Source organism: Trichoplusia ni, chromosome 12 (genome assembly GCF_003590095.1).
Source record: "Trichoplusia ni isolate ovarian cell line Hi5 chromosome 12, tn1, whole genome shotgun sequence".
Classification (NCBI taxonomy): Eukaryota; Metazoa; Arthropoda; class Insecta; order Lepidoptera; family Noctuidae; genus Trichoplusia; species Trichoplusia ni.
The window spans coordinates 9,560,702-9,581,774 of NC_039489.1; the positions used below are offsets into that span (position 1 = coordinate 9,560,702).

Here is a 21,073-nt window from a genome sequence, read left to right on the forward strand (position 1 = left end):
CGTGCTACTATTGATCGCTTTTGTTATAAATTTCTAATCAAATGAATTATCTGTGGTGGAATAGCCAAAACAGTACCACCTGAAAATAGCAGATGACATAGCATTTGACCAATATTTAAAAAATCGGTTGCCGTCAAACTACACGTAGGTACATGCTTGCGAATAGTATTCAACCTACAACAATGATCACTGAAACGACAAAACATCATATACCGTCAATACATGGCTAAGCCATTTAGACAAATGACAATCCACAACAAAAAATAATGACAATTGTCAACCCACATACCTTTGCGGACGGTACTGATCTGTTCCACCGCTAACCCTATTCCGTAGCGTAATGATATCGGATCATTTCCAAGCATTTCTTGCAATACTCGACTATTACAACTGTATTGTTTAATGCCTGATGATGTTCAAATGTCTCGAGATATTGTTCTAGGAATATTAGATGCAATTTATGCAAATTGTATTGTAGTCGCGAGTGATTGTGGAGGCAAAACAGTGATGTGCTACATGTATTGATATTATATACATGTGGCTTATGAGGTTTCTTGGTCGGTGTTTGTTTAATTTTTGGAGATATTGTGACACGTTGCGGTATTAAGATCTCATTGTTCAAAACTATGCAAGACATTACAAAAGGGTTTTGTGTGAAGATTACTGCTCCGGCCAATATCATTATTATATTTTAATATAACATCTCTATACAGCCTAGTATGTTCATCACGAGTTCACCTCGAAAAAACTGCTGTCCGCGACGTGTTGCAGGTTCTAACCCTGCGTATCTTTGTGCATGTGAATTGAGTGTTTGTGAAACCCCGCGACAGAAGGAATAAAAATAAGAAATTAATCTTAAAAAGCCTGTACTTAAATCGATTTCCTTTATTGTTGAGAAACTGGAAACGATTGCCGGCCTTTAAAGCACTTTAAATTTAATAATTCATCAACGTAAACATAATGATTATAAAAATTAACTATGAATTTTATGAACTTAAGTGCAATGTCGATGTTACTACGTTTAATTGAAGAGTCTTTGATATACGAGAAGGTTTGAAAAGGTCGAGAATGGCATTAGTCACATTCATCTTCGTAAACTTGTATGAAATAATGATCTGACACAATCCTTGTAAATGGTGTCAATAAAGTTGTTAGATCTTTGTATCAGCTGTTTGAATACACGTATTGCGAATGAAGAAGTCATGATGATATACAAGAACAGATTGAATTTTGACATTTTATTTTGCGACGGTTATGTTGATGCTTGCATTTATGAAATACGGGAAGGTTATCCAATAAAGCTAAATCTATCATAAGTAACTGATATTTTCGTTGATACCGATTGATGTTGTTTTAGGTACGGCAGGATGAGTGTATTGTGTAGAGATGGTGTATACCGGCATCGTCCATTATTTTCACTGGCTTCACAGAATTTATATAGATTCTACTACAGAAATTTATAGGTGCAAAAAAAATATAAGAATAAAAAGTTACAGACTCAAATTGAACGCGTAACATCTACAAGTAAATTAATTCAGGAAGAAACATTTTCTCCAAATCTGAATATCCGCAAAATATTAACACAACTTTCTAAATGATAATGAACCGGCTATAAATTTTCGAATTAAAGCCGTTTATGAAATATTTAGTCCATTACAGGTACGATAGTGTAAAGTCGATACTTGTATGTCGGTATCGTGAGCTCGCGCCCATTAGCGGCGCTTGCGCAACACGCATTTACTTCAATAGTTACAAGCGATTCTGGGGAAATGCTGTAATTTTGTACACCGAGGTAGACTGCCCTTAGTATTGTAATCATTCGAACTTGTTATACGTAATTAGCTTTTAAATGTAGATGTAGAGTTTGTTTACAATGTAAATAGTTGAGAATCTACTTGATAAAAAGAAAAAAGATTACATGGAAAGGAGAAAGAATGTGTTCTTATACTTCTTATAAAATACAGCCACTGGTTGAGGTTTAAATATATAGCTTCCTAGCTCATTCCTTATTTATGAGCTGTGCAGTGGCCCGCTTCCCTCATTTCAATTTTCATACATAACTGAAATTCTTGTACAGTTTCGTATGTGTGTATGTGTATGTACTAGCACATTTCGGCTTATTACTTATTCCAGGCTTCAATTTCTTGCCGTTTAAAATTCATCAAAAAATAAAAACTTATTCTATTGAAAACCTTTTTACTAAAATCGGTAATACGAAATGATTGACAAACGTCAAACCATGACAGCTTTGTTGACAGCTGGTTAAGATGATAATTTTATCAAATAAAGATTATAAATAATATGAAAATAGAATATCTATGTTTTATTCTATACTTTCAGATATCGTTTAAAAAGTGTGCTATTGATGTCAATTTACCAGAATATATCTACATCGCTGATCATCTGACGGACGAGGAGTGTCGTAAACTTTATGCTGCTCTACATTACATATCCTACGAACTACCGGAAGATTTTCCCCAAGCTGAAAAACAAATACCAGAAGACGTACCGTGTATAAAGCTACTCATGCAATGGAACGGTGGAGATGAGAAATATGAGGGGAAGAGGAAAACACACTATGACATCGAACACAGATTACGCCAAATGGGTAAGTCGGACATCGCGGACTGGTTGGGAAAGACTGTGTTCCATAATATAGGGAAAGAGCTGAACAGAACACACGCTGATCCTGTGTTTATAGACGATAAACGGAAACATAAAGGTTTAAAAATATTCAAGGATAAAAGTAGCAAGCACTTTGGTGAGGGCTGGACGACTATTGATACCATACTTTGTGTTTTGTTTATGGGACTGCTTGTTGTCACCTTATCCGCTTTTCTTCGAATGCTGAGTGTGTCTTGGTCGAAGTCGTCCTCGTCTAAAGACAAGGATGAAGAGGAAATGATAGACCTGCTGAGTGCTGGATCCGTGGACAGTGATCAGGAGACATATGAGAGCGAGGATAAGAATACCCAACACAATGTCGACGTCGCAAAATCAACCAGTATGTGTCAAATACGGTAATTTTTGGTACTAAGATATTATGTTAATATAGATTTATTTTTAATGATATAAAGCTGTTTTCTTTTTTTTTAATTTTTGCCCACCAAATAATCAAATACCATATACAAATCTTCGTCTATGCTCAGTCTAACAAAATAGAATTTTTTTCATCATAATTGTCTTCCATCCGTTCCATCTTGAATTACTTTTAATTAAAATTTTCATCATCATAATAAACCTTTGCCTAAAATCCGTCATGATTTAAATTATCATCAATCTAACAACTCCCACAGCTAATACCCAATAACATTTGCATACAAAATTATCCATCGTCTATCAATTAACATTTTGTACGTTAATTCCTTGAATCAAAGCACAGCTACCTGTCGCTAACAAGCCGGTGTGTAGCAATGCGCGCACGCAGCCATCGGCCGTGTCATCGGCGCGCGCCCCGATAAGCCTCATTAGGGCCGTCCTTCTTAACTTCATCAAGCGATACCATTAACTAGGGATATCGGACCAACTGGGCCGAACAACCGGCTAAATGGCAAACCTATGCATTCGAAACTTGTATGAAATAAACACTAACTGTTATACTGAATTTGTATTAGTAACATAAAATAGAGATTTGATTGCAATTGCTCCGTTTTGTCTTAGTGTTCTAGAATGGATTGTTGAAGTCATTGTTTGTAATAATTTAGTTATAATACCAAAAGTAATAACTGTAAATTATTTTGTTTATGATGTGATTTGACGGGTGTTGTCAGTAGGACTGATTGCGAAATGTAATTGTGGTTGATTACTAAGGTTTTTGTTTATAATGAAGTGGTCGTGAAATAATCTGACAAACATGTTACACGATGGAATTTGACAATTGTAATAAGTATAAAAAAAAATCCTCAAATTTTATTATTGTTAGATATTCGTGTATTGTTACGTACCAGACCCCAATTCCCAATTCCCAATTTCCGATGTCTAAATGGAAATTGGATTAAATTCGATATTATTCGTATTCTTCGAAGCATTTTGCCAACACAATAATTGGAAATTCATTTAATTGTCATTGAGTGAACTCTCGCCGCTTGCTGAATTTCTTACCGTTGATGCCGATTTTGAAGAAAAAATTACATAAGGTATAACTGAACGTGAAGGATAAAATGGTTCAAAAATGCCATGAGGTTTGTATGAAGTATACAGTATCAGTAGTGTCCACAGCCACTGTAATATGGGTTCATGAAGAAAACACCACTGTACTAGGTACGTCATTTCACGCCAATATTAATACAATTATTTATTCATAGACACCCGGTACGTCAGCGAATGAATAACTACTTATTAGATATATTTCTTAAGAAACATTCAGTTTGAAATTACTATTATTTAGAGCCTTATTATCATTGAAATTGCATTTGTTTCCGTATTATTGCGCCGCGAGAATGTCTTTTACTTTGTAAATTATAATTTATGTTGCGTTATGAGAATTAGACGTCAGAATAAAGTTTGTTAGTTGACTGTCAAGTTAAATTGTTATGTTTTATTTTAGCAACTCAATTTGCGTTGCCTCCAGGTGCGTGAAGGCGTGATTGGATAAACTTTGATTGCAAATACGAATCAAATATTGGTAAGCACTTTTAGAGCGCAGTGGCAAAAATATACTTGACTAAGTGGGGCTTAAGTTCATATTATTCTCTACTTTCCAATTGATGATGACAAATACATTTTGAATGCACAGATAGAAGAGTGGCTGTAATACTGAGGGACCCAAACAGTCACCCATTCAATACATGACCGTGCCAATTGTGGTTTAAGCTCAATTATTTTTATGATAACTGAAATTCATCATCTGTGAAAACATCAACTGTTTAACTACCACAGCTCATAAAAAAACAGCCTGACAACAGACGGACGGACAACGAAGCCTTAGCAATAAGGCTCCTAAAAAATCCTAAAAACCAAAAATTCTAGAATATAGACCATTACACACAACAAACACCGACAACCCTTATTACAAAGCACTAAGATTGAATTAACAATTAATTTCAACTTGATATACCTACAGTACATATGATTATGAATACAGCTTCATTATCATACGACCACACATACCAGCGCTCTGTAGGCGTTACTTCGATAGTATTTTCAAAATAATTTTCCGTCGTATAATATACGCAGTGCTTTGCCCACAGGCTTGACTCGCTGAATAAACATTAATTCATGTCCGACTCGTATATAAGGCGGTCATTCGGTGACAGTTGTACTTGTATTAATGAATAAGGAAAGTGTCTCTGATTTGAGATATTGTTTGGCGTTTTAAGTTAGGATTAAGTGGGTATACTGCTTCAGGCCGTCGAAACCGCAAAGACACTTCCTGATCAGAAAATTACCAAATATAAATCATGATTTGTCAGTTTAAATTTTTACAATTTGGCCTATCATAATTATATCATGTCATAGTTTGTGTCACTTTCGAAAACTGGCCAAGAAAGTTAAAAATAATGTAGCGTCGTAAAAAATATGGAATTCAGATAAAGCGGATAAGTCGGTTCTGTCAAAGTAATTCAGAGAAAAAAGAGGTGTAATGTTGCCAGGATAATAACACCTGTAGTCTTTTCTAGAAACCCATTAGTTCATAGATTTCATCCTATTGTGTACCAGAAATACAAGTTGTTCGTCCATGCCTCTTACTCTCATACAATATCTTTCATACAACCGTTCCGCGTCTCTACTACTTTCTTGAAAGTTTGTTTCGCAAAAACACACTGGAGGGATTTTGAGGAAATTTGGTACACACATAGTTCACAACCTGGATTGTGGGATCATTTTACATTTGTAGCGAGCGGAAACTTAGCCGCAAGTCGCATAAAACTTGCGTATCTATACTCTATACTAATATATAAAGCTGAAGAGTTTGTTTGTTTGAACGCGCTAATCTCAGGAACTACTGGTCCAAACTGAAAAAATATTTTTGTGTTGAATAGACCATTCATCGAGGAAGGCTTTAGGCTATAAAACATCACGCTGCGACTAGGAGCGAAGGTACAATGGAAAATGTGAGAAAACAGGGCAGGTAAAAATCATAACTTATATCTTCTACCCACGGGGACGAAGTCGCGGGCAACAGCTAGTTTTTAATAAAGATAGATATAAAAGTTACGCGTTTACTCAGCAATGTTATAAAACCTTCAGAACGAACTAGTTTCACTATAAATCTACATGACAAGTTAAACCTCTATGGTCAGTATTTACATTAAATGCTAACTAATATATATTTATCAGAACAGCTTTAAGGCTTTTATAGTTTAACCTTTGTAGTTAAAGTATTACAATTGTTAAGTTTATAGTAATATTTATGTGGCATAAAGTTGCAATCCTTCATTCATTTGGTGCGTTTTATATTGTTGAGTTCTTGAGCTAAGTTGTTTATAAGTTTCAGTTATCCTTGTTTCGCGGAGGTTCCAAACGTTGTAGTCACATGGGCAAAGACACCCAGACTCAGAACAAGCGTTAATGGATCCTACAACTACTTGTCTGACACTGTCTACAGCTTTCTGTTACTTATTTGTAATCAGCTATTGCTCGCGACTCCGTCCGCGTGGATTTTTGTTCACAGAGAGAGGCAGAGATACTTTTTCATTGACTTAAATTAAACAATATTTATGGAAAATTTCAAAGCCGTTGTGCATTCCTAAAAAAAGTTCTGAAACCTTTAACCTGCTACTTTTCAGTTAAAAAGTAGCCTATGTAATTCTTCAGGCCCTAGAAATACTATGCACCAAATTTCATTGCTATCAGTTCAGTAGTTTCCGCGTGAAAGCGAGACAGACCGACAGAGACACTTTCGCATTAATAATATTAGTATGGAAGTATGGATAATACCACATGGAGTATATAGTTCAAAGTATTGCCCGCGCTCATAAATATATTTAATTGGATATTTTTGCTCAATACAAACGTGTCAACAATATATCAGGCAATCTAAATACTCGAGGATTTATTCAACATTTAATAAATCTGCTATAAGTAGGTGCTAGTTTGACAGCGAACACTAACAGCCGGCTTAAGGAAAACCGTTTAAATTGTATTTATGAGTATAGAACTATGCTCACGTGCTTATTTTATGAGGTGATTTACGTAATCTAAGCACACGTTTTGTATTTAGCGGTATAATAAATGGGAGTTTTCCTGCGAAGGTTAGTTTCAGCCTTTTCTTTTGATTAAATTTACAATAAACTTTGTAATTGACCGAGAAGGCTAAAGGTGGGCAGGAAACGGACTTCTACAGTCTCATGCGTATGTAAAAATTATTGCTGAATGTGATCCGATACATTGTTGGAGATGACGATCAGTTAAAAAGAAGGATGCCTCAAAAATAAAGGCTTTTCATTCACAAATCGTGATAAACTAACTGACAAATTAACAAATTTGTAAGTCGCTGTATATAAGTCGATATTTTCTATCTGACTAATCTAAGAAAAAAAATATTGATACAAACTTAGAGGTCCGTACCTTCTGGCCACTCGGAGAGAATAACTTATCACTTTTCATTTGCTAAAAGTTTCAGAACTCCAATAATCCGAAACAAAACTATTTTTTAACAAACCAAACCATGACTTTTGTCTACTGCAAGCCTCAAATAAGTAAGTACCTACTTATGCAGACATTACGTGATAAATGCACAATAAGTAAAGCAACTCCAACACTTTGGTACAACGAAACAAATAGCAATGCACGTGCACCTTATTAATTGCCTACAACGTACGCACCGATCGCTCGCATTTGTTATTCCCAAGTGTTTCACTTCTCCCTTTATCTAATAACCTACCACCACTCTTAGAGGAAATACTCCTCTAAGTGTGAAAGTGTGACAGCGCTCTATACGGTACAGAGTTGCATCCCTCTCCCACGTCTCCATAATATTACTTTGGGATGTGGTGGTATGGTTTCCAGCCACTTAGCTGTGGGTGTCAGGATTAAAATAATCTTTATTTATTATCCATATTTGAGGCTATTTGAAACTCGGTTAATGTATCGCCGGTAAGTATGAAATAATGTTGTTACAGAGTTTGATATAGAAAATGGAGTAATATTTAAAATTAATAGCTGCGGTACCCGTTTCTGATATTGTATTGTAATAATTTCTTCGATTGACTGTTTATTTATTGCTTTCCGACAAGTTGTATTAAATGTGTATACTTAATAAGCTGGTTTATTGTTAACAGTACCTAAATTATATATGAATCCAGCCAAATTTGGAAAATTTTTCTTTGATCTTTGAAAATATTTGTACCAAGGACAGTGTATCTAAATAAGCTTTGTTTAAAATTGACAACTTCGATACACAGGAGGCTCCGAATTTGTACTTAACAGTGAGTCAGTTTAACAGCCTGGGATTTCAATTTCCAATAATTTCCCACTCAAGCGGGATACATAAATCCTTCTCAATTAGCAATAGAAAAGTTATAAACAAAAAAATTGATGTGCCAACCGTCTTTCCGGCCGGAACTTGGATAAACGGTCCGTCAGTTTCTCACGATACAGTGTTAAGTGACTGCGTATACAGCTTCGTTATACGGAATCAGATAAGACTGATTACAGATAATATGATCGTTTTATGACTCCGATATAATTACTCCGATATTCTCCTAGCTTTAGCCGCTTTGATTTAAGCAAGTTCAAATGGGATCTAATTAATTTTATATAAAAACTTATACGTCGTGATGTGGTTATGAGATGAAATATTAATTATGTTTAAACTATAAACTAGTGTTTCTTTCGCTTCTTGTTAAGTGTTAATTTAGGTTAAAATATGATAGGTACTATTAATTTTAAATAAGCTGTTAATGAGTATAATCTTATATAAAAATGTTTAGTGAAAGCTTTCTCGCGAAATTATGAATTGATTAAAACTTGACATGATTTTAATTTAAAGTTGGCACACACACATGCACGAAGGCTCAGGCCAAGTATTCGCGGTTCACACGAACGCTTGTCCTTCGCCGGGATCGAACCCGGGGCACGTCGCGCATAGTGCGTTTGATTTGGTGACCTCAACCACTCGGCTATCCGAGCAGTCAAATGCCTGAAACTTTTCTTACCAGAATATGTAGTATGTTAAAGCAATTAATTGAGATTGAACGAAACAGTTCCATACATATGTCTCATATTCATTTTTATTAAATTGTATGCTATGCTATGGCACACAATTTCTTAACAGTTCAGTTTAAAAGTAAAAATACACAATAATGTAATTTACCCCACGCAATACACTTTGAATAGGGAATAAAATTCCACGAAATATTGAGTTATTAATACGAAACCATCTTCAACGTTTATGTAACGACCAATATCTAAATAAAATCCATATAATAAAATTGATCTTACAAAAAACCTATACGCTATCACCTTGAAAATAAGGTTGAAATTGCCTTGACTAAAGATGAGTTTATAAGCGCGTGATTATTCAATTATCGGTAATAACGCGAGTGTATCGAAGCCTATCAATTTGTCAGTCTGTCCGTAACCTCTTTATACATTTTATATTCACTTAAACATTTTGAAAGTAATCTTGTTAATTATGCTCTCATCGATTTCGTATGATATTTTGAGGTCGGTTTTCAGTGTAAGCGAGATTTGAAAAAAAAATATATTGAACATTTCTCTTGCTAGCTCAGTATTAGACTAACTAACGTTCTCGGCTCAGCGACCCGAAGTGAGTCTTGGCCTCCGAAACGAGAACTCTCCATTCTGCGCGGTCCTGCGCTGTATCCTGCCAATTGTTGGCATGGATTTCACGTAGGTCCGTAGGTCAGTATTAGACAAATAAACGAATTTAAAAACGAACAAGACTAGTATTTAGCTTTTAAAATAAGCTAGACGAAATCATATTCTTTATAAGTGACGTATTTTAAAATCATTTTATATTTTGGGCATCTATTGGTAAGAATATTTATTTCCGGGGATTAAAGTTTAATCTTTAAACAATTGGGTATTTTACTTAGAAAAAAAAATGTATGACGAACTAATAATATTTTACAGTATATTAGGATACTGGTTACAAGATGCCAAGTACAAATAATACCAGATGAATTAATTATTTTTTGGTCTGTTTTATGTCCGCTTTCATTAGAACAGCACCTCAAAAATTAATTTCGTTTAGCGTTGAGTGACGTTAGAATTTTGACACAATATTATTGGAAATCAAATCGTATAGTACACACCTGTATCGTTAACTTAAGTTTGTTAATTAGGTGTCGAGTCTCTATTGAATTTTGATTAACCGTGACTATCATTTTTTTTAACAAAATTAAAATATCACCTTTTCATTCCATATAAGCATTAATGTTTTATGCTTTCTCTTCTATCGCGTTTTAATTTCATTTTCGATGACGTTTGAAAATAAAGCCGTCTATTTGTCGAAATATACGTGTGCACTCAATGATATTTCCTTTCAGAAATAATGACTGAGATAGCGATAATATTTATCCAGTTTTTAGTAACAACTTCTCATTTAAGTTCACGAATAACTTCGTCAATGCGTATCATCATTCCTCATAAAGGATTTCGTACCCACAAGGTACCTTTGGGTACGCTACCATAAACCTCATTAAGGGCCTACTATGGTATTGCTATCTGCCCGTCTATCTGTCATCAGGCTGTATCCTAGGCTGTGTATCAGATTAATCGATTAGTCGATAATATCTGTTCAAGCTATAACAACATATCAGCAACTGTTTGTACAGATCCCTCAATACCACAACCCCGAAGCACGTGCCCATTATCAATACTCCACTTACTTTTTGATCTCCAAACCGCATCTGTCTCCGAGCATTCCTGGCTACGTTCATGCGGCAGAGGAAGACTCGGTCCTCGCCATCAGCCGGCGCTCGCGACAGCTCGGTGCGCACCGCTTGCTGGTCCTGCTTATCGATCACGTCGTAAACACTGTCACCGTGTATTAGGAGGTCCTCCTGTTGACAAGAATGGATTTTATGGTTATAAGAAATATAATTTCTGGTCAATATTTGATAGTGATTGAGTTGATTTGAATCATGTTTGCTCAGTTTCTTATAAGTGCGAAACCACGCGAATTTGTTTACGTAAATTGTAGTGCGGAGGTCGAAATTTGGAAAATTGAGCTCATTTTAACAAAAAAGTCCTTTGTTTATTCAAATTGTTGTCAGTGAATTTTTTTTCGGGATTATTATTTTATATAATTTTCTGACAATATTTAAGTGTAACGTTTCCTCAAAACGCTAAGTAACTCACTTATGTATTTTGCCCATCAGTTCGAGCAGCTTTAACACAAATAAAATCACAGTACGTTCATTCATCTACAAATAATTCTAGGCGTAGAAAACTAAAAAGCAAGGTGGCGGGCTGCGATTAAAATAATACAGTCTGCGGTCGGCGTTCTGATGAAAATGTCGAGGCAATCTCTCTAAGTATACGCCTCTTTAAAAATAAAAGCGTTTGCTTTAAGTTTGCGGCGACTGAACAGATGGTTGGTTCCGCAATTAGCATTCCGTGTGCAGCCTGTAGCCTTTCTTTTGTTAATATTATTGTTTGCTTGGACAGATTTTGATTATTATTGAATTGATTTTAAGCCATGGTGGCCTTGCTGTGTTATGTATGGATTCGTTTGCACGAGGTGTAGGTTTGATCCCAAGGAAGCATTGAGTTTTTAAAATTACACGTACTCTCTTGATTTGAAGTTATTCTAAGACACGAATGACAAACGGTGATGGAAATGATCGTGAGAAAATTTGCTTCCCAAAATTTTAATTTCAAATCTCCGACCCGCAGTGAGCTAGCGTGGTGATCAATGCTCACAACCTCTCTAAAATCTCAGATCTGCTCAAATCTTCTCTGTATGGAAAGAAAGTATTGGAAGCTGATTTGACCACCAACGAGAGCAAATATAATCAAAATGAAAGCTGACTTTAGGTTTTAACTGCTTAATAAAGTCACGTCTAACATAAAAATATGAATTTTATTACGTGTAATAAAATATTAATAAGAGAGAAGTTTATACAAAATACTACTACTAATAATATTTGATTCAATTCTTTGAGATCGATTCTCATATCCACAGCGGTCGAGGTTTAATTTGAAGGAATTGAGTTTCAGTTAATTAAGTGACATTTCCGATAACTTTAACGATGATATTATAAATTGGTATTTCAGTATAATAAGCGTTAAGTGTCTCCTACGTTTATGTATGTACAAATATTTCGTTTCATGAGTAAGGAAGGCTGACATATGTACTGCTTGCGTCCACAGAAAATAACAATTTAATTAATACTTCTACGAAGATGAAAACCAACGGTTATTTCTTGATAACTCCTTAACAGACTCCTACATTGTAAGGGTCAGTTAGGTCAATAAAATAGTACGTTAATACTTGCTTTCCCTGTAAACAAATTTCAATTAACCCGGGATAGCTTTAATAACTTTAATTAAATCATATTTCTCGGGCAAACTAAAGCACAGCTGAATTTCCTTTAAATTGCTAGTGCTGCGATTTACCTAGGGTTGTCAGGTACTCATAGTGCTTTTATTAAGTATAAAAATGGAGCGATGAAAATAGTTTTTTTCTTGATGATATAGTAAATACTAAATTGATGTCTAATAAAAATCCACTATCTGATTCTTGACTGAGTGGGGTCTGAAAATGACCGCAGTTTTAAGAATTTATTTAATTATCATAACAAAAAAATTCCAGAAAGGCGCATGTAAGCAGAAGTTACTCAAAGTTACACACCCATATTATAATTCAAATATCCAATTTCAATTACTTCATTGACTAAAAACACTCAATTTTTTGGTCCCACAAATCTATCAATAAATATATTCCAATAACAGTGTCGTGTCACCCCTGCCGCTGACGTCACACGTCACCTGGCCCCGCCCACCTGTCGTAGCCCTCCGCGTTAAGACATAATAGCGCGCACCACCGCCCACGCGAGCCGTGGGGGTCTACGCGAACGAAAATATTGTAATAATCCCTCTATGATAGCTTCATATAAGCTATATTTTCTTGATACCGATTTTGTTTTTTTTTTATTTGTAGCGCGGGAAATATTCCAGGAATGGTTACTTTAAGGCGTTAAGAGTCTTCGATATTTGTTTGGTGATGACGTAGCTGAATTTGAGACTATGTTAATGTTGATCCAACCACTAACTAGATTCTACCTTAGCGCCACTGAAACGTAGAACAAAGAACTATCCATAGAGAGTTAATGTAGAGATAGATATGGTACTGAGCTGAAATTTTGAAAATTTACATGTATTTTTGTATCGTCAGAGTCATCTTAATCCTGCATTACTTGAATGGAAGAGGCTTATGCAAATGGATCTCCTGGCAAAAATCATGACTTCCTGAAAAGCCACTGTTAAACTTAGTTTCTATTAAACATTACTCATATTAATTCAACTTATTCCTTAGCTCACAAACTAACTCCTAGACCACCAACATTGCCTGAACTTTACTCCAGGGAATTGTAAAATTAAATTATACGCACACATTTGAGCTAATTGCCGCAGGCGGTGCCGCCCCCTGGTGGTCAATATATAAACACTGTAATGTGAATACGTCAGTTAAGAGCCACTAATTGTAGACCCATTGTGGTGTAGGAAACTGATGCTAGATGCAACATAATTTAGATTAGTTTTGCTAATATTAAGATTTTATTATTAAGATTCCGGCTTAAGAGGTTTTTATGGTATTTTTTTCAAGAGAACCTGAGTTTTTATTATAGTTTTTTTTATACTTAGTTCTTCTATTGCTAGCTTTGATTCAGTGCTTTTGGCAGGCAAACCTTATATCTATTGTAATGACATTTATTTTGGACAAGAAAGGCGCGACTTTGAAGTTTGCCTAAGCGTTGACAATGTCGGCTTCATTGCGACACTTTCCGAGACTTGCCAGTTCAACTTATATGAGCTGTTCGATCTGCAATAGCGCTTGAAGAAATGTGATTTCTCTAAGGGTAAGCTTTAACAAATCAGAATAATGTTTTATGTATAAATTCATTGCGAAATTATATGTACATATGTATATTTATTATATACAACATAATTTCGCAATACCATTCTAATTCAAAAACATAATATAACAAGCTTACTCAAGTTTAACAACGGATCGAAACAACAAGCGTTGCAGATAATAACTCACAAAATAATTGTGTTGTAAAATTGCGAGTTTCGGTGGATTACACCATATGATAGCCGTGGGCACCAATAAATCCCACAACTATTGGGCAGGGGACCGTAAATTATGTGCTAAAACCTCAAGCGCACGATTTCACTCAGAAATAACCACCTGACTGTGATAGCAATAAATTAAAGCTAAGTGAATTACATCACTGACACCTTAAGTGATTCAATTTGATTTTTATAGATAACGTTATTAATTGCTGGTTGATTATGACATTATTCTTTTTTTAATTTAATTTCTCCTGGACTGGTACAGGCAGCAGCAAAAATGATCAAAATACAGTACGGGGCGCAACACTCACTGCCAATACAATGAATTTCCAATTATTATGATGGTAAAATGCCTATGAGAATATAAATAGTGTCATTTTAATCAAATTTCTGCTGTTTTGGGTTGAACTGGGTTGGCTGGTACTTCGGTTCATTTTAAATCACTTCGACATGAACAGTTCTGAGGCGAACGCCCGTTCATTACTATTGAATTTATGATTTTATTAATTTGCTTTTGCTGCTGACTGTACTTACTACTTCAACTACCATTTTGGTATAGTTCGGTAGGTTGTACTCAATACGCACGGTAAGCCTCGAGGCAAGTGATATATTTGAACGCACAGCTTTTCATTTTAGGTGAAAGTGATGTGAAATATATTAATTTGGTACAGTTTCTAATTTAATATATTACATCGTGAGTAAACCTCAAATTAAAGCTGTAAACATAGGGCTTCATATAAATTTTATTTAGATTTGGGTTTACTTTAAACAGGATGACTAACTGCACTAAGTGAAATTGAATAGACACCACAACACATTGTTTAAGCAACAAAAACGTACAACAGATTTCAAATAAAAAACTACAGAGCCAAACTGGATAACATTTTTATGGTAGCAAATGACAGCTATTTCACAGTAAATGAAAAATATTAAAAAATTGGTTAACTCAGTACAAAGTTCTGAGGTATCTACCTAAAAAAAGGTGCAGGCGAACTGAGAAACACCTCCTTTTAGAAAACGGTTAAAAATCCACATCATCGTCATTCCCCTGACCCTGTAAGAGTGTTACTTGGGGTAACACTCTTAAAAACGGTTTAAAATTCGTGAATTTTGAATTATCAGTTAATGTACCTTGTCTGCAGGCACGGACGTGGTGGCAAGTGTGTATAGCGATTGTTTAAACAAAACCAGAGCAATGATCCTATACAAACAATCACAAGTAATTTCCAACCGAATTAACTCATAAGGACAATTGGCATGCTCTGAAACAAACTCGTATACAACTGCAACTGTCCACAAATTTCCAAATAAAACGCACAACGAGACAAGTACAATACAATTTGATTCCAGACAAGCTAACGACTCTGATAAATGAAGAAATTTCACCGAAGAACAATACAAGGTTGAATAGAAAGGTACTTTAGTTCCTTACTAATATCTACTAAGACGGACTTCACGGTAATATTATGAACGGGATTAATTATAATAGCATTAGAGAGGAGAGCCGCCGATTCCCGAAATACGAGCTAGTCTCAGTTTGGGAATCAGTGTGCTATTTTTAATTACCCCACTGTACAATTAATATGCTTATCTTTGTGTTGTGTTGATTTGCTTATTGTACTTTTGAAGGAAATAAATTATTATTATATTATTATTATAACAGTTGGAAGTTAATCTCGATTTTCGCCTTATCGAGTTCTTTATTGCCTCTATTTCTATTTAATTGTGTTAATTGAACACAGTTAAGTTACAAATATAAAACATGAACTTCTTTTCTTTCGAACCTGAATATGAAATCCTGCGTTTTTTTCCAATAACGCTTATATTTTTATGTGTGTAAAAAAAAAAATGTCTTTCATCAATTTTAAACTCGATCTCGACTAACTAAAGTTTAGAAGCCGTTGCTCGTGAAATCGGCCCTGAAAACTTTAGAGAACATAGTAACTGTTCGGACCAAATAAAGCTATTTTGTATTACAAATGCGTTTTCGCTTTCAATGAACGTACACAATAAATAAACGGAACGCGAGAGTTCATTACTTACTGATTCTGTTTATTTTATAACATTAATACGGGTTCGACTCCGCGGTGGGCCATTGAATTTATATTAGTACCTTTTGAATTATTTGTGCGGTGTTGCTTTCACTTAGGGCTTGCGCTATTTGAGTCGAAAGTGAAGAGTTTTTGTTTAATGACTGTTATTTTATGTTGGAATTAGTTATACTTTAGTTATTTGGATGAATTGATAGTGATCTGCAGTAGTTTTATGTTGAGTTGACTTTTGTTGTTGAGTGGTGTATCAGTTTTCCTATTTAGACCGTTTTAAAAATAAATATATATGATATAGCCTTAAACGGATTAAGCATATGAATTACCTTTTTTTGTTAATTGGAAAGTCACTATCACGCTGACGCGAACTTTTTCTATTACATGCAAGACTTACAGCATACTTAAGTTGCTCAATGTTCAAACCTTTCTATATGGGAAAAGGCGTGTGCCCAGCCTTATAACGTTACGTTTGTAGTTTAGCATAATTATAAAAAAAAATATTGCATGCATCACAGAACATGAATAATATTTCGTTATTTTCGATTGATTCCAAATTTATCGATGATCTATAGACCTCTATTCGATTGAGAGTCGATGATACAGCAAATGATTGCTCCAGTTAAGTCCAATTGTTTAGATTTTTGAAATTGATTTCAATAAACTAATGTATCTGTTATTACACATCTTACAATCTTGATTTTCTTGATTTAATATTGCTGTGCAGTTATAAATTTTGTATGAATCGGAGTTATTAATCTTTGAGTTTATTGTTGGTGTTTAGAATTGTTTTTTTGTATCATTATTTTTTATTAGTGTTATAGAGTTTTGCCCTTTGAGGTTCTTATCTCTTTTGATTGATACTTTTTAGGTTAATTTGCAGATATTGAATAGACCGGGTACGGACATAATATTAAACAATTTAAAGCGATGAAAATGAAGTTTCAAGTACTTTCTTCTATGAACGATAATTACGATCACCTCTATAAACACTTTTGTAACTTACTTTATTAATTTTTTTATTGTCTCTTAGTTCTACTTGAATGTGACAAAAACAAGCATGACTCTGACTTAAAACTTTCGTCATCTTTTAAATGCAGCTGGCAGTTAGATAACAAGGTAGGTACTATGACCAGAAAAAAAACTTTACATTTATTTTTATACGACACCGCACTAAGGAATTGAAGCCTTGTATCGCTAGATGTTCCACAAACAGTCAAGTCGCACGTATAAGACACCCAGACTCAGGACAAGTATTTATTTATCACACAAACGTTTGTCCCAAACGGGGATCGAAGCCGCGATACGTCACGCAATCTTAAACATTCGGCTCTCGATGTGTCTATAGTTTATTGTACCTATATTGATTAGAGTTCATATCAGTCATTAAATAAGTATTTCTATATATGTATCATTATAATAATACTAGCTGTTGCCCGCGACTTCGTCCCCGTGGGTAGAAGATATAAGTTATGAGTCATGTACACCTGCCTGGTTGTTTTTTCACATTTGCCATTGTATCTTAGCTCCTATTAGTCGCAGCGTGATGGTTTATAGCCTAAAGCCTTCCTCGATGAATGGTCTACTCAACACAAAAAGAATTTTTCAATTTGGACCAGTAGTTCCTGAGATTAGCGCGTTCAAACAAACAAACTCTTCAGCTTTATATATTAGTATAGATATGTAAGTAAGACAAAATTATCAAGAAATGTACACCTAATAAATCCTAAATATCAAAAGCTACAGTTTATACGTTGCCTTACAAAATCTAAGCCAAAGGCAAAATACGTTACAATATACATTGTATCGATATATTACAGCAATCCATTGTTAAGTTATAAATTACTTTCGACACCTTGCAATAAAGTTTAAAAATCACATTTATCTATTGTTAAGCCAAGCTTTAGTTTAATCTAAATATACTCTTGTCATCTTAATCTTTGATCTCTTGACCAAATAGAAAATAGAAACTGCAATGGCATAAACAAATATTATGTATCTTGATTTGAATGTAGAAAAGAAACAGTCAAGTGCGAGTTGGACTAGCGGTACTGAAGGTCCCGTACTAATAGGCTAAATTTTTTTTTTAATAATAGCTGTAATAACCGATTATTAATTCCGGTTACCGAAATTAGTCAGCAAATCCCAGTAAATACTTGTGACTAAACCATAGCATAGTTACCCTAACAACCGATGTTTAATTTAGATCTTAATTTAAGCTTTTTTATAATAAAGCGGCAATATAAGTAAATCATCTACGAAAATTTCAATTGTCTAGGTACCGGAGCTCTAGCTATCGCATTTTATGAGATACAGTCTTTGAAAAAACGGACGGACAGACTGTCTGACGGACAATAGAATCTCAGTTATAGTGTTCCGTTTTTACCTTTTTAATATGGAACTCTATAAATGAATGTATGTTTGGTAGTTCTGTTCCAGTTCTGTTGTTATAAATCATTGCGTACCTGCTTATTAAAATGTTTACACATGGTTTACATTGTGCGTTAATAGAGGTGTTCTGTTGATCAACTAGTCGAGATGTGAGTTTAAATGTGGTCATGTTAGTAGAGATTGTGTGATATATTTTTATTGTTTTTATATTGATTCGGGGATTAGTTCTTATGTATCGATGACAAACACTGGTGGATATTTTGTTAAACTCTGATCATAGCTATTTAAAGTATATATCATAAAAAACATAATTTTACTAATACAAATGAAAATTAATTTGATGTTGGATAGGGACGTTCTTTACTCTTAACATAATTAAAAATAATAATTTCAAATATTTGAATGGCTACAATAAATTAACTAGCTCAATAGTTTCTTTTTTTAATTTAATCAACATTAAATTAACTACAGGTGCTACTCTCCACTCTATTCAGCGTCCATACAAATGTATGACAGACAAACAAACAAGCCTGCAGACGTATAGATTAATGACTCACAAATGAAAACACACAGTCTAATTGCGCTACAAATGAATACACGTCTCGTTTGATTAATTGTGTCGTCATTTCAAATCGATCGACTGGACACGTGTCCGGGGCTGTATACAAATATATTAAACAAACACACATGGGTTAAATTAGTTCCGGTAAAAGGAATTAGGAATTTTTGTCTAGTGGTTGGTGGCCCTGACTGCTATGCCGGAGGTTCGATAATGTGTTTTTAAAGTTGTTCAATATTTAAATGGTAGTTTTAACATGTATCTATTGTGTGAACAGACATTTACTTTTCAATATTTAAATTGGTAAAATACGACCGTAAAATATAAAAAAAATGATTAATGCACATGTAGGTAATCGTAGATGCATAAATATTAGAAACTAACATAAACACCACTCATAAAATGATTCTGACAAGACTTATGCGGAAAAGTCCTAACTGAGATTCATCACTCAGGAAACAGTCCATGTTTAATGAGAATCACAGAATAATTAACAAGACATCACAGAAGCATACTTAATTAACCTTACCAAAGGTTAATAAGGACGAACTAAATACCTTCCTTTAAACAAGATATAAATAAAACACCGTCACACATAAATCCATCAAAATATTGACCGACCATCTTACCTACTAACATTTAAATTTGCAATAACAATTGACATTAACGACACATCATCGGTGTGTTAAGTCATTTTAGTACTTCAGAGCCACAAAGGGCGCATATACAATGGCAATGATAAATACCGGATTGCTAAAGGCTTAGGCGCGGTGGAGCCCATTCCTTACACGGAAAACCATTCACGAAGACCTTCCCCACCGCTCTTTGTGTATACATTTAAAGATGTTCGAAGGGTAGGTGAGTTTTGTTTGAGAGGTCGTCTTAAATTGGACAGTTTTATTGCTCAAGTATTTAATACTGGGCATCAATAAATCGATACGGTGGTTAGCGACAAAAGTGCATTGTCTAAAGTATTATCATTGTTCGGTTTGCATATTGAATTGTGCGTTCTTCTATTGTTTATTGGCCGGTTTGCTATGTGTGTGGTTAACGTGTGTCGACGGGGAGATATGATTATCTGGCGGAGAAAGACCCCGTTTGAATGGAGGAATCTCAGGGCGATATGGAAGATGTATTGAATTGTTATTCACTACAATGGTTTTGTAATTATGGGTAGATCGATGAGAGGGAGGGATTAATGTCATAGGTTTGTTGATGCTTTATTTTAAGATGATATTTTGAATATTATACAGTCTAAAGATGTCCATCTAATCAACTTTATATTTCACTAGCTGTTGCCCGCGGATCCGCACGCTACAAATCTGGTTGGTATAAATTATCTCCTACTACTAAACAGGAACAAACATCCGTACATACAAACTTTGGACTTCAGAATATTAGTAGCATAGTAGGATTGCTCAACCATGCACTTAAAAAAAGAAAACCTCAAAAATGCAGTGACAGAGATGCACCTTTGAACAACTTGTCTTTTAACTGCTGTTCTTATCTACTACTAGCTGTTGCCCGCGACTTCGTCCGCGTGGTTAGAAGATATAAGTTATGATTTATACCTACCCTATTTTTTCACATTTTCCATTGTATCTTCGCTCCTATTAGTCGCAGCGTGATGGTATATAGCCTATAACCTTCCTTGATAAATGGTCTATTCAACACAAAAATATTTTTTTTGTTTTGGACCAGTAGATCCTGAGATTAGCACGTTCAAATAAACAAACAAACAAACTCTTCAGCTTTATATATTAAAAAAATCATGTTCTTTTTAAATAGTAGAAAAGACACACCTTTTAAAAAAATTGAATCAGAAATTGTGAAACATCTTACACAATAACAATTAAACAAACACTAGTAA

At 34.5% G+C, this 21,073-nt stretch overlaps 2 protein-coding genes across 4 annotated transcripts in view; one reads left to right on the forward strand and one right to left on the reverse strand.

Moving 5' to 3' along the window:
- The window catches only part of LOC113499710 (neuronal PAS domain-containing protein 4B-like), a 114,630-nt gene that overhangs the window by 29,983 nt on the left and 63,574 nt on the right, over nucleotides 1–21,073 (reverse strand). For all 3 annotated transcript variants that reach the window (XM_026880275.1, XM_026880274.1, XM_026880276.1), the window contains one exon: nucleotides 10,797–10,970. In XM_026880275.1, coding sequence (XP_026736076.1) covers nucleotides 10,797–10,970 — 174 coding nt within the window. The remainder of the gene's footprint in view (nucleotides 1–10,796; nucleotides 10,971–21,073) is intronic.
- LOC113499711 lies at nucleotides 2,225–3,994 on the forward strand. Its single transcript, XM_026880277.1, has one exon. It carries the CDS (start codon nucleotides 2,302–2,304, stop codon nucleotides 3,022–3,024), a length of 723 nt encoding a protein of 240 aa, XP_026736078.1. The 5' UTR covers nucleotides 2,225–2,301; the 3' UTR covers nucleotides 3,025–3,994.

Coding starts and splice junctions, on each gene's coding strand:
- LOC113499711 (XM_026880277.1), top strand. CDS start 2,302: ATGAAAATAGAATATCTATGTTTTATTCTATACTTTCAGATATCGTTT.